Source organism: Epinephelus moara, chromosome 12, assembly GCF_006386435.1.
Source record: "Epinephelus moara isolate mb chromosome 12, YSFRI_EMoa_1.0, whole genome shotgun sequence".
Classification (NCBI taxonomy): domain Eukaryota; kingdom Metazoa; phylum Chordata; class Actinopteri; order Perciformes; family Serranidae; genus Epinephelus; species Epinephelus moara.
The window spans coordinates 28,169,768-28,185,297 of NC_065517.1; the positions used below are offsets into that span (position 1 = coordinate 28,169,768).

The 15,530-nt window shown below is 40.8% G+C and overlaps 1 protein-coding gene across 2 annotated transcripts in view; it reads left to right on the forward strand.

The window, feature by feature from the left end:
• The first annotated feature begins 5,321 nt into the window (after nt 1-5,321).
• LOC126398456 (potassium channel subfamily K member 2-like) overlaps nt 5,322-15,530 on the forward strand; it is a 55,771-nt gene continuing 45,562 nt past the window's right edge. The window contains exons 1-2 of one of the 2 annotated variants that reach the window (XM_050057813.1): nt 5,322-6,855; nt 9,463-9,805. In XM_050057813.1, coding sequence (XP_049913770.1) covers nt 6,845-6,855; nt 9,463-9,805 — 354 coding nt within the window. In that variant the 5' untranslated portion in view covers nt 5,322-6,844. The remainder of the gene's footprint in view (nt 6,856-9,462; nt 9,806-15,530) is intronic. The other variant, XM_050057814.1, reaches the window with a different exon arrangement.

A 15,530-nucleotide genomic window follows, 5' to 3' on the forward strand; every position in this document is an offset into this window, starting at 1 on the left:
CTATGTATCCTCATAAAAGGGTTTGTATGATATTTTATGAAAATGTACATATGATGGTTCGTACAACATTGAATGAATTAACATCCCACGAATGGCGTCGTCATGTTATGTACTTGAAGAAAAGTTCAGGAAAAGAAACATGGTTGGGTGGCATCACATTAGGTACTTTACGTAACGTTACATAGGTTAGGTTTGGAAAATAAAGTTAGTTCTAGGAAAAGAAACAAGGTTGAACATTGTTGCGTTACGTACTTGAAGTAAAGTTACATACTTAACTTTCAGATACGTAGGTTACTGTAGGTTTAGGAAAGTAAAGTTACATAGGTTAGGTTAAGGGAAAGAAGCATAGTAACAATGTACCTTAAAATTAACTTAAAGTTCACTTGGTTGGGGCGTTGGTGGCTTGGTGGTGGAGCGGGCGGCCCATGTGCAGGGCTGTTGCCCCGGCGGCCCGGGTTCGGCTCCAGCCTGTGGCCCTTTGCTGCATGTCTCTCCCTCTCTCTCTCCCCCCTTCACATTTCACTGTCCTATCAATTAAAGGCAAAAAATGCCCTAAAAAATATCTAAAAAAAAAAAAAGTTCACTTGGTTTCACACAGAACACAAACACTAGTCTCCTGGGGGAAAGTCCTGCGTTTGTTGGACCCATCCACCACCCCATACTGCCTCTTTACATGGACTTTTACTCTGTATACTACTTCCTTCTTTACACCAGTCAGTGCATCGGTCATGTTATTTTATACATCCATATTAGGCAGGTTCTATACATAGACTGTAAAAATAATGGACGCAGCTACTGTGTCATCACCCACTGGTTTGCCATTTTGAAGCCTCAAGTTCAGCATTTCAGCTATTGCCATCTTGGTTTGGGGTGCCAGAAGTGACCATATTTGGACAAGAGGCTGGTGCTGTGGAGGAGCAGCTGAGGTGGATCTGACTCATATACTGTAGCAACGCCCTGCAGACAGCCTGTCACTCAAACGACCATGCCTTTAAATATGCCAACTTTGAGCTTCAGTAAAATATAAATGCCTGAGTTATATAAAAATTCACCCATGTACAGTTGTCATGAGTGTTGAAATTAGCCATAGAGACCAAAACAGTTTTTTGCACCAGGCCGTAAACATGTTAATTACTGCTGTAATGTTGGGCATTTTAACATGGAGGTCTGTGGGAATTTACTCTGTTTTGGAGCCAGCCTCAAGTGGCCATTTGATGAACTGCAGTTTTTTTTAGCACTTCCGAATTTGCTTCATTTTTTAGTTACTGGCTCATAATTATGTGGGTTATATACAAATTCTGGTGGATTACTTTTCATAGGTTATACAAACAAACAATGCATGAGAACATTTTTTTTTTTAAATGTATTTAATCCATTTTTAACCAGGTAAGTCCTGTTGAAATCAACAATCTCTTTTACAAGGGAGACCTGGCCAAGACAGCAGCATACAAAAAGGTACAACCAAACAACCACACAAAAAAACATAAAAGATACACAGTAACATGTAGAAATATTAGAACACCCACGCACAATGACAAGAACCAACCAGCTAATTTATCCTTGTGCTTATAAGAGCTTTACAGTCAGGCAGAGACCAGTTCGTGTCGTTTCAACTCTTTTTGAAGGTTATTTCAATTGAGAGGAGGAGAGCACATAAAAGCTTTCTTTCCCAGGTCAGACCATGCACTAGGAACAGACAACAAAACCAAGTCTCTTAGATTAAACATTGAGGTTAGTCGAAAGCCAGTACATCTCTTACTGATACTAGAGGGTGCCTTGTGCGTCGTATCCGACCCAGCTGCCTATTTGATGCTCTGGGAATGAGAGCGTGTTGAAAGGCTATGTCAAGCCAGTCATGGCAAAACAAACAAAAACAACCACAAGATTCAAAGAGAATGTTAAAATAATTCTGCAATAATTTAGAACTGGAGGAAGGAGATCGGAGTCAGCTCAAGATTCAAACAAAGGTTTAATCTTGTACAAGAGGAGCATTCACAGAGCAACATGCAGGTCGGTTACAAAGTGAAGACTCAATGTCTAAGGAGATAAGCAATGTATTTATCTGTCTCTATGGGTGTGTTATCACTCTGCCCTTCTGCACTTAAAGGAAACATTCACAAAGAAGGAAGTGATAACCTTGAGTATATATCAATACCTTGAGTGATTATTCAATGCCTTACATGTGTCATGAAACAACACAAAAGGGTCACAGGTCACAATTACATTGAACAGTCCTGCGTGTGACTTCAGTTCACATCTCTCTTCATGAAGTACAAAATTTCCATCACAGAGAACATTTCATATTTATGAAGTTCCAGCATCTTTATCCACTTGGTTCAGATGTTAAAAAAAAAAGACTTGATATTCAGATACTAAGAGTGACAAAAACCAGATAACAGTGTCTCAGTGAAGCAGACTACAGCAACAGTTATAAAACAGTCCAGAGCAAAGCCACACTGACAGAGTTAGACAGATTTATTGACTGACAAATTCCCACAGCGTAGACATTTCAGAAGTGTTGTAGCTCTTCTGGTAACATGGATAAAACAATAATGGCAGAAAGCGATTGTGAAGTATAGTCCAGCAGCAGCAGCTCTATTAAATGTCACCTTGAGTGCTAATGAGTCCTGCTCTTGAGTCCTGACTGATCTGACCTCTGACCTGTTCAAGGACATCAAGAGGACAGGAAATTCAACCTCAGGGGATTAACAGGACACATAATGCTTGTTGACTATAGCGTTAAATTATTAGCCTGCCCTCTGGTAGTATTGTTATCTGCTGCTCAGAGACATTTCCATTTTTCTCTCACTCTCCATCTGGCTGTAGGCACTGTGGCTCACTGCACCAATAACACACTGCCCTGTAAAGGGTGATACACAGCGAGCTGGTTATTAATGCAAAATAACCCCAAACAAAGTGAATAAACACCAGCAGGGTTTCCGGTGTTTTGTCCTGCATATTAGACGCTGCTGCCAGAAAATCCATCATGACATATTGATACAGGATCATCTTTTTAATAATCTTAAGCCGACACCAAAAGCTTTGCAGGACTGCCAACAATAAAAATATATGGAGCTAAAAATATGTAGCTCCATTGCTACAATTACAGCAGAGCCGTAACCATAGCAACATAGGCAAATCCACTACTCAATTGAAAGTCTTTGGTTCTTTACTGGACAAACGAATAGTATCCACTTGACTTCTCGAGTGCAGACTGACGTGAGTGGATGTGACAGAGGCTTTAATGGGAATCAGAACTGAAGCTGTCCCTTAACTTGACAGGACAAAGAAAGTGATGTTTTAATAATTCAGCACTGCGACATCAAAAATCATAAATGTTGTTTTATTTTAAAGAGGAATAGGTTTTCCACCCCTTGAATCCCTTATCGAATAAACACCTTTACTGCCAACACCAGCTGAGGATGATGGAATAAAGTGTGGCTTCCCCATGTGTAATACTACCACTTCTTATCAAAATGAATCAGCCATTCTGAGAACATGTGAGCGCAGGATGGATGTTCCACCGATTCAAAGTAATTTGGGGTAGAAGAGAGGAAGAGATGGGCAGGAAAGGAAAAGAATGAGAGGAAATAGGAAAGTATGAGGTAGAAATGATCAATGATGGAACAAGCGCTTCGCTGAATGCTGGACACAGTCCACTGAGAGCCTATAAAGAGGTGGGGCACAAGCACATGGAATTGCTTTATGGTTTTTCTACTGTCATACTGCACACTACAATGTTTTACCTTTTTTCTTTCACAGCAGAGGTTTTCTTTCCTCAGCTACTGGAAGACTGAAATGTCAGCAAAAGTGGGGATTATGGGATATTCTTACCATTATCTTTCATTGTGCACTTTTGCAAATTTTTTATGGCTACAGCAGCCATAATGGCTCATGTAGGTCAATGTAGTGCAAACATCTGCACACACACAGTTTGTCTTAGACACACATCCCCCAAGGAGCCGATCTGCAACTGACAATCAAAGTAGTGGAAATCCTCGTTAGCCTTGGTTTTGTCACACCTGCATGCCACGGTCAATAATAAGTTACATGAGGGACATAAACCATACAGACCGCTTTACTAAACTCAGATGAATTTAATTACTGCACTGACAACTGCCCTTCAGGGCAAATAGCCACTGCAACCTGAAGCCTGCTTCTATTTACTGATAAGCTGCTGCCTGGATGTGAGATGTGGGCTTGTCACAGGATGTTGCCAGTTTAAATCATTGGTCAAAGCAATGATAAAGCTCTATCTTTTCTTCCAACCCAATCGCCAGAAATATTTTTTGCAATTGTACATTTCTGTAAACCACAGCTGCATTTCATTTTAATGTTACTACGAAGCAAATGCGCTGAAACCTCACGTTTCAGTAACATGTGGCTAACATGAGGTTAGGTTAAGACACAAATAACACTTGGCTGTGGTTAGGAAAAGATCATGTTTTGGCCTAAAATACCCAGTTTTTGGGGGCACAGCTTCAGCAGGAGATGCAGCAATGTCTCGGTGAAAAGCAGCTGCTTTTTGTGTCACTATCCCCGAAGGAAATGCAGCGATGTCTTGGTGAAAAAAACAAACTTTTTTTTTTTTGTTGCTCAATCCTGGCAAGACATGCAGCGATGTTTTGGTAAAAAAACAAAAAACATTTTGTGTTGCACAATCCTGGCAGGGGATGTCTTCGTGAAAAGCAACCACTTTTCATGTCACTATCTTGGTGGTAAATGCAGTGATGTCTTAATAAACGCAACCACTTCTTATGCCACTTTTATGGAGGAAGTGCTACAATGTTTCGCAAAAAACCCTCAACTGCTTTTAATGTCATGATTGTGGCAGGAAATCATAATAAAATATAGCATAATAAAATAATGAATATAAATAAAAACAATGTGTATAAATTCTATCTAGTTAAAAGAAGTAGTCCATTCTTTCAAAGCGCAGGTAGTGCGTTCAGTCTGTTGACTTGGCAGGTGACTAGATGTCAAGGATACGAGTGTGTGTGGGTGTGTATGTGGGGATGCCGGGCAGTCCATTTATAAGTCTTATGGCCTGTAGAAAGAAGCTTCTAGCTTCCTGCTGGTTTTGCAGCTGATGCTTCTGTACCTTCTCCCTGATGGCAAAAGGGAGAAGATGTGGTGGGAGGGGTGGAGTGGGTCCATGATGATGGAGGTGGCTCTGCTCATGCAGCGCTGCTGGTATAGCTCCATCAGGCAGGGGAGTGGGGCACCAGTGATTTTGCTGGTTGTTTTGACCAGTCTGTTGAGCTGCTTTTTTTTCCTGCGCGGTGCAGCACCCGAACCAGGAGGTGAAGGCATATGTCAGGATGCTTTCCACAGTGCCCTTGTAGAAGGTGGTGAGGTGTGTGGTGTGTGACTGCTGTGGTGTTCGTGGTTGAAGTGAGGTCATCATCAATGTGAACCCCCAAGTACTTCACACTGCTGACCTTCTTCACGGCAGCCCCATCGATGTGTTGTGGTGCATGATCCTGTTTGCCGGCCCTCCTGAAGTCTATTATAACCTCACTGGTCTTGTCCACATTGAGGAAGAGGTTATGGGATCTGCACCATGCACTCAGCTGTTCCACTTCTTCCCTGTATGCAGACTCATTGATGTCCTTAATGAGGCCCACTACTGTTGTGTCATCTGCGAACTTCAGGATGTGGTTGCTACAGAATTTAGCAGTGCAGTCGTAGGTGAGCAGGCTGAAGAGCAGAGGGCTCAGGACGAAGCCCTGTGGAGACCCTGTGCTCACTGTGATGGTCTTTGATGTGTGGCTGCCCACCCTGACTGTCTGCTGTCGCTGAGTTTTTAATGTGCTGCATGACCAGGCGTTCAGAACACTTTATCACTATAGGCGTGAGGGCTACAGGGCGGAAATCAGAGAGGCCGGTGAAAAGCAACTGCTTTTCGTGTCACTGTCCCTGCAGGAAATGCTACACTGTCTTGGTAATGAACAACTGCTTTTCATGTCACTATCACAGCAGGAAATGCGACGATGTCTTGGTGAAAAACTACTACTTTTTGTGGCACTATTCATTCTGGAAAGTATGTGTATGAGATGTCGCTACAGCACACCCACTTTTGATGTCGCTGGAAAAGCAGCAATGACTTCCTAGATCACAGCCATTTTTGTTGTTGTTGTTCTTTACTTTGTAGCATCTGTCACTGTGCTCTTGACCCAGGACATGGGTCCTCAGAGGCCACCAGGGGAAGGCACACAGCATGTTGGATGATGCTTGAAAGAACCAGAGTGGTCTTTCATAATGTATACTGTACAAATGTAAGACATCTTCATGCTGAGCCGCTGCCCTTTTTTCACAACCTCAACAGCGAGGTGCACCTAAGATAATAGGTTCATCCATTGTGTGAAATTTTGCAGCATGGGAACCCTGTGAAGTGTTGGACAGCGCGCGCAGCTCCTCTCTCTACTTTATTCAGCAGGAGCGCACACGGTCCACACCAGCAGTGGCAGAGCAGCGCAGCGTGTCACAGCGGTGAATACCTCCTCTGACCGATACAAACCACTGCGTCCTCTCCATCAAGGCGCATCAGTGGGCAACAATGTCTCCAAACACCCGCATGGATTTCATGGAAGCGATTTGTTCCACTTTCTCCTTTTACGCTCCGTCCTAGCGCGTCTTCTGCTGGGTACATGATGTCCTGGATGTATTTTCTCCGGAGATTGTAAAGTGGAGGGAAGCGCAGCTCACTGAAGAAACCATGTGGGGAGCAGCCACGTCCCTTGATGGGAGCACCGGAGGCACAAGGCGACACTAACAGGAGATCATTATTTGTGCTTTCTTGGAGAAAAAAAGATCCGTCGATGAGGAAACAAAGAGAGTAGAGATGGTAGAGAAGTAAGTGCGCCAACAACTAGTTGAAATCCATCTTTTGAATCATAAAAACATTATAAATATCTTGCATGACTTGTAATAAGTGTGCACCTCCAGAGAGTGATGATACAGAAAAAAATGTGCTGATGCTTATGTGTTGTTTAGTAGTGAGTTTTAATGAATTGTGGCATCTTTTTCTGCCTCTTGGTGATAACACAAGATTATTCCCATGTGATCTTTCATATACTTTTATTTTTGCACGTGAAAAGCCATTTAAAATGACAGAAATCAAGCAGATACTGACGCAGTTATGTAATATTACAAATACAGCTAAAAAAGGAAAAATAATTTCAATGTTCATGTGTTTATTTCACACAGTCCCAGTTTACTACTGAGTGAGTGATCCTCTCCATAAGTTGTTTACTGTAGAACACTGTCTATCAGGACCTCATGGGGTGCTTATGTAATTGCAGCTAGTGTAGCAAGCTGTTTGGGGAAACAGGACTGTGACAAAGAGTGTTTAATTTTTAATAAGCTTTTACTCCATCATTGTATTCATTTGTTCTGTGGGACCCAAAAGCTAAGAAAAAGCATCATTTCAGTTACAATACATGCAGGGAGACAATTTAAACCCTGCTGTGACACTATTGTATACATTAGAAGTATGATTATCTATGCATGTTTATTTTATAACACTGAATATAAAAACCTAATGTTATAAGAAAGCCTCATTGAGTTGAGTCCAGGTAGAAATCAAATTCCCCTTATCAGATTAAGCTCAGAGAAGGAAGACAGGATACAGAAATGTGTGCATATAAGTCCAGATATAACTGTAAATGCTGTTTAAGAATACAGGTGGTATGGGCTGTGTTTCAGTCTCTGCTCTGTCTTATGCAGATCATTATTATCTGCGGAGTAGCACTATTCCTCTGGTTCCTTATTGTAAGAAACAAAAGAACCACCATCAGAGGAAACTGGCTACACAGTGAAGTCACAGGAGGGAGTACATTAAGTTCCCATGTGTCAGATGCTGCAGTGCATTGAAAGTCTGCAGTTTATTTGTCTTTAAAAGAGTGGAAATACTAATGGTTATTAAAAGAGTATATCACAGCAGTGTTCTGATGTTACACTTAGAAATAAGGGTTCTAAAAGAGTTCTTCCTGAAGGACCGAGGGCTGAATGTAGATGTATCTTTAATCGCTTTTATCAATTAATTTAACATGTGTTCTGCCAGTTAATATAATTTTCTATTGTTTCATGCCCTATAATAGTTAATTGCTTTCCCGTATTGAACAGACACAATGTTAATTTGTTACTTGGCAGAGATGCCATCCACTCTGATGAGAAGCACTGCACCAATGAAACAGTAAAGGCTGTAGTAGTGACAGCACAAATTCTCAACTTCCTAAAAACACGATTGTGAAGCAGGAGTGTTGTGGGTTGTGCTGGACCACAGCAGCCCCGCCCCCTCAAGAGCTGCTGGGCATGATTCGCTTGGTGTCAGGCTAACCTGTAAAATGAAAATCCTGATTAGTGAAATATAACAGGATTGTCAGTAGAACCCCCCTGGGTGAGTTCAAGATGAAACCCCTTAGAATATAACAGGATTCTTAGAAGAACCCCTTGGCTGGGTTCTTGATGAAATCCTTGCAATATAAAAGAGTTCTTTGTTGAACGTCCTGTGTGGGTTTTTGATCTAAACCCTTGGAATATAAACAGGATCTTGGTAGAACCCCCTGGGTGGGTTCTATGTGAAACCCTGGGACCATAAAAAGTTTCTAGGTAGAACCCCCTGGCTGGATTCTATATGAAACCCTTGGAAGATGAAAGAGTTATTGGTAGAACCCCCTGTGAGGGTTTTCGTTGAACCCCTTTGAATATGAAAAGGGTCTCAGTAGAAGCCCATGACTGGGTTCTATACGAAACCCTTGCATTATAAAAGAGTTATTGGTAGAACCCCCTGGGTGGATTCAAGGTAAAAACCCTCGGAATATAAAAGAGGTCTTGGTAGAACCCTCTGGCTGGGTTTTCGTCAAAACCCCCGGAACATAAAAGGATCTTGGCACTACCTGTGGGTGGGTTATAGGTGAAACCCTGGAACCATAAAAAGGTTCTTAGTAGAACCCCCTGACAAAACCCTGGGTTCTTGGTTTCCAAGTGGAACTCATTATAAAAGGTAATACCAGGAACCAAAAAGGGTTCTCCAATTCGGACAAGCTGAAGAATCTTAAATATAAGCACCTTTATCTCTAACAGTGTAGATCTGTACTGGGACATGTTGTATGAATGTAATATCCATGACTTATTGGCCATTTATGATAAAGTTTAAAGTTTAGTTCTCCAGATGGTTTTTGTCTCACAATTTATTTGAATGAACCATTCTCTTATATGGTGGAAACAATTAGTGGATTGATCAATTAGACAGCAACCAATAAAGTAATCATCGGTTTTGATGATTGACTGGTTGTTGTTTATTGTTTTCTGACATTTGATTGGCCAAATTTTTAAGCAATTAATTGAGGAAATAACAGCAAAAATAATCCACAATGAAAATAGTATTTGTTGCAGCCTTTCTCTTACATTGTATGAACCACATGCTGTAGCCTAGATCTGTCTATAGCTAATGGATAGTTCTACATCAATCAATTTCATCCTCACAGTGGCCGCACCTGACCTTCTGGACCCGAAGTCTGCCACCCACAACTCCAAACCTCGCCTGTCGTTCTCGGTCAAACCGGTAGTGCTGAACACTCCAGAGGACGAGTGTGACACCCGGACTACTGTCATGAGGTGGAAAACCGTGTCAGCCATCTTCTTCTTGGTGGTGCTTTATCTCATTATTGGGGCGACGGTGTTCAAAGCGCTGGAGCAGCCTCATGAGAGCTTAAAGAAGATGGCCATTCTCGAAGAAAAACTGGAGTTCTTGGCCACGCACACCTGTGTGAACTCCTCTGAGCTGGAGGATTTGGTCAAGGTAGGTGGAAGCAGCAGCAGCATCGTATTAATAATTCAGATCCTCTGCAGGATGGTGACTTACAGAATTTATATAAGTATTTCACACAGTGTGTACAGGTTTAATAAATATTGTATACCATTCTATTTATGTTGTTTGCTTGGGGATTGTAAAACAGAGCTTCAACCTAAGGATATATTTTTTCAGCTGGTTGAGTCACAGAACTAATTTGTCCATGCACATTTATTCTGTGGCCCCTGAAGGCTGTGTTGTATCAACAAATATTTATATCGGTTTTGGTTTTGGATCTTACATCTTTTATCTTTTCCATTATAAGCCATTGTACTTCAACACTTAAACACAAGAGGCCACTGTTTGCTTCCCTCCTATCCGATAGTCAATGGTGTAATTTTTAGCATGACTACGATTGTTCCCAGACCTTTACCACATGTTTGGTATTGTTACCATGACGGTGAAGATTTTGGCATTGAAAGTGATTTTCATTAGTTGTCCGAAAAGTATTGACCAATAATGTTTTAATGATAGGTAAATGGCTCGTATAGAGAGGGGGAAAGCATTGGGTGAAATGCATTATCATAACCCATCGGCTATTGTCTGAAATTGAGTTGGCTTAATTGATGCATATTCATTTTCAATTATCAGTTTATAGAGATCAGGCGAAGTGACCGGTGCACATAGGAGGAATTCATGGCCTGGACATCGGCTTGCTACACTGGATCAGATCGAAACATTGGCCCTTGCCCTCAGGGCCTTTATTGCAAATAGCCAATAGGTTCTATGATTGCCTTACTGTAGCTGAAGTATGAACTCTGCAGAAATAATGCCAGAAAAAGTGAATAAATGTTGAAAAATATTGGATTGGACTCAGTCTGGGCAAATATTGTTACAAATGCCACATACTTCATGCAAAGGCTGTGATTTAGGGAAAGGGACCCCACTACCCCTCTGGCCCCTGGGGCTGTGCATTGTTGATCCAGTTGCCCCCCCCCCCACACACCCCCACCCCCCAATGCTGGGAGCAAATTCAGAAATGTTGCTACAAATCAAGCCTGAATATCTCAAATTCAATTTAAGTAAAAAATAAAGCAGACAAATGATGTGAGTCATTGATTCATTTTCAATTACAAGGGTCACATAAAAATGCATTATAAATATCAGTATTGAGTGAGCAGTCTTCTAATAAAAGACATCCACTGACTTCATGACCTCGTCGCCATGGATTAGTGGATCTCACCATCAACCGAACTTGTCAGGGTTGATGAAAAACATTTCCTCTGGGGAAATCTAGCTGGCATATTGGACTTGTGGATGATGATTTTCTCCTCTAATATGCCAGAGCTGAAAGGTCTTTAAATCCAAGGGAAACCGATTTGTCCACTGATGCTAATTTTGGCCTCTTCTATAGCTGAACCCATTCCCACCAAAAGTGCCTTTTACTGTGATACCAAGGCCACCTCCAAGCTCACTGCATACGTGATATGCAAGAAGTATGAAAATGCTTACTTCTCATACACTATTGGAAAACCTTTGGTAGAACCTTTATGGTTATACCTATACCAACCATATATCCTAGCTCGGGGCTCTTCAACGTTTTTCAGGGAAAGGACCCCTTTATTGTATAAAACTTAGTTGCATATTATACTGGTCCTACAACAGCCAATGCATTTTAATAGTATGCAACTCTTGGCTAACTAGTTCACCTCACTGTTATGGACAGGTGCTTTTCCAGGACGGACAGATATGTGTACAGAACAGATCAACATAATAAATTTACAGTAATCACTATGACAAAAATGATACACAGAGAGACAGAGACAGAGAGAGATGCACAGCAAACAGTTTTGACAATAGGTACAATAACATTAATTTTAGTAGTAGTAATAAAAATAGTAATATCTTTGGTAGTATATGTTATACGTATATATTAATATATGATACTATATGTATGTGACAGTAAAAATAATGTGTATGATAAAAGTAGAAGTATGACTTATAATAATAGCAGTAGTAGCAGGCATTAGCCAGGACCACAGCAGCAGTGTAACCACAACCCATGATCCAGGCATAGCTGCGATTCGAGGGAACCGGCGAGACATTGGAGCACAAAGACTTCAGAGAAGAAGCCGAATCAGTGACGTGCAGTAATAGGACATGAATTTTAGCAAATAAAGAAGAACCAACATTTCAGAAGCTGAGAGCGTGTGAGAGAGAAGGAGAAAAGTGGCTTAGTGTATCATAGGAGGTCCCACGGCAGACCAGGGATATATCAGCCTAACTAGGGCCTGGTCCAAGGCAAGCCTGAGCCAGCCCGATGAGCACAGTCTCAGTCCGAGGTTGTTGAAATCCAGCGCTTGGACAGTGACGCTTTAACGTCTGCATGATACGCGGCCTGTTGCAGTTATAGTTTAACAGTGCCCGGCAGCATCAGGGGGAAACGTGGCAGGACAAGGACGAAAATTAGGGCGGTGAAAGTCCGAGTAGGGCGGGCAGGAGGAGAGGTGGATGGGTCCTACAAACCCAGACTTTCACCTGGGAGAGCGGTGTTCGTGTCCTGTGAGATACCCTGTTGTTTTTTCCTCAGTGTTTCACAGTGTTTGTCTTTTGAAAGAGACTGTATGTAAAAGTTAAATTTCCTGTGAAAACGGAAGTGTATCTTGAAAGAAGAGAACTTGACATGGTGTCCCAGAATGCCAACAACCAATACACCCAGGGTACCTTGCATCTCATATGTGGACTTGGAAAGTCCATGACCAAACATTGATATGTGACAAGGTCAGAGTAAGAATGTGTTGGCCCTATCTATAAGCTTTATCAAAAAGGAAAGTCGTAAGTCTACATTTAAATGTGGAGACAGTGTCTGCCTCCAGGACTGAAACAGGAAGATGCTTTAACGGAAGAGGAGCCTGATAGCTAAATGCTCTGGCTCCTGTTCTACTTTTGGAGACTTTAGGAGCCACGAGTAACCCTGCATTCTCAGGGTGCAGTGTTCTGGTGGGATAATATGGCACTATGAGCTCTCTAAGATATGACGGAGCCTGACCATGTAGAGCTTTGTAAGTGAGGAGGATTTTAATTCAATTTTGGATTTTACAGGGAGCCAGTGCAGAGAAACTAAAACAGGAGAAGTATGATCTTTTTTCTTAGTTCCTGTCGTCGTACTTCTACAAGAGCAAAAATACCATTAGAAACATGGAATATTTGAGGGTGAAAATCTTTTGCACCATGCTGTCAACAATCCTTGAAGAAATCTTTCTTCCAAAAAGAGTTCTTTGGATGAAAATGGTTTCTATTGAAACCTCAGTCTTATAAAGAACCACTGAAAAACCCTTCCTTTAAAAAAGGATTCTTTGAATGAAAAGGGCTCTTCAGAACCAAATGGTTCAGCCCTTCAGGAGGAACCCTTTATTTCTAGGAGGGTACAGGATGTAAGTCAAACTTCTTATGCAGTATAATGATATAGCTGTCATCTATATGATGAGAAGAATTACTGATCATATGAAAAATATGCATATGTACAAACTAGGGCTGGGCGATATGTCATGAAAAATATATCATGATATTTTAAGGCTATATCCTGATACATGATATAAATCTTGATATTTCTAAATCTCCTCAAAAGCACTTCATTAATGCTAGGACTGGGAGACAAAATCGAACATGACAATATTTCTGACCAAATACTCTCTGATGCAAAGAAGTTGTATGAACGACTATTGTTATTTTTATGTCATATCACGATACAACAATGTCCAAAATCTAAGACGAGTCTTATATCTCAGTAACGATATAATATCCTTATATTGCACAGCCCTGGTAAAAACTGCAAAAGCTGCTGAAAACTATTTGACTAATGAACCAAAAGTGATTAGTTCATTTATTTCTCTGCTCACGTATTAATTTATGTGTAAATTAACTGTCAGGTTTACATATCAGATTTTTTTTTATAACAAGGCTCCAGAACCCTTTTTTTTTTACATCCTTCTCATGATGCAGCAGTGCAGAACTGAAATTTCCATTTCTCGCCTATATAGCACAGTGCAGGATTTTCATTAATGAGCAAGTCTGTACATTGGCTCAGACTCAGGCTTCAGTAGAGCCACTCTAATTACATTGACATTCAAGACGTTGCATTATTTCTTATGGCACTGCATCAGTGTAGACTCTGATATGGATTAAGTCTCATGATGGGTAAAAAAAAACTTACTGTAACAAGCAAGCATTCTTGTTTTAAATGCATATGCCTTCTGGTAATTATGAGAAAACTTTAAGCAGATAGTATGCTGATTCGTCCTCACTGTTGAGTTGCATATTCACCCTTAACCAGAGTAGAACGTATTATTTCTACATTATGTATTTATGTTTTCCATCTTCTGGGTTCAATATTACAGATACGGTGGCTTTTTGGTTAAATATTTATACCTTAGATTTTCAGTCATGTTTAAATTTAATAAGACGCAGGATCATTGATTGTGATCCAGCTGATGTTGCAGCTCTTTCAGTTTTACTTCAGGACCTGTTTTCCACTGTGTTGGCATTCAGTGACATTTACAGTATGGGCTCTGACCATATTAAAATTGAACCAAGCTGACTAGATTACTGAGTGATGTTCACCTCCTACTGTATGTAAATGAAACTGTTTTCAATTACTGTAAGGAGGGCTGGGAACAGATGGCAGTTATTTGGCTTTACGATGCTGAGTTGATATTCAAAGATGGTGATGATGATGATGACACTTTGTGTGCTGAGATCATCATCTATCAGATTGACTGATGATAATGATCGTGTGTCAGGAGTGGGCTTAATGAATGTGGGGCTCTGGCTGAAGGAAGGCAGCTGGCTCCTTCGCAGCGCAATCTAAGCCACCCCCTTTCATTCATATTACCATAAACATACAGTGTTACAGTGACATCAAAGCTGCTGTAATGTAAAGAAAGACTGATACTTAAAAGCAAATGATTCTTTAAATAGTTGCTGTTATTCAGCATGTGTTAATGCGGGTCATCATTCACCTCATTTTTGTTATTTATCCTCACCCTTGGCAGCCCATTAGTTGGCATATAGCAGTGACCATAATTGCTACTGTTGCTTTTGGCAGAAAAGCCAGTGCAGAGAAGCTAAAACAGGAGAAATGTGTTCTTGTTTCTTAGTTCCAGTTGTTGCTTGTTAGTGTTATTAGCATTGCTAGCTATCTAGAATTAGCCAGCAGTTTTTGCAAGCTTGGTGGAGGAAGAAATAGAAATGATTAGTGTGAAGGAAAGGTTAAAAGGCTTGTAGATAATACAATAATGGGTCAGGGTTGGGATTTTAGTTTGTTTTATTTAGTTAGTTAGTTTTGTGTTCGGGGGCTTTGAAAGATTTTAATGTTTGTGCCATAACAAAACTGGCACTTTGTGACCTTGCTCGGTGAAAGGTGTTATATTAAATAAACTTAATTTACTTACTGGCTTACAAAAATGTATGTTACATGTACAATAAAAGGAATTTTTAAAATAGGACCTTTTTGAAGTAAACTTAAACTGCTACATTTAGCTGTCCCTGCTAATCAAGCTCGCAGTGTTTCCTACACATTGACTTATTTGCAGCAGCTGCCACAATATCAAGACTGACCGCCACTTATTAATGTTTTCATTTCATTTTTTAGTATTTAAAATGGGTAAAATGTTATTCCATTTAAGAGCTGCGCTCAGCTCCTGGCCCTGTGCTCTCTTTCTGCTTATCAAACCAC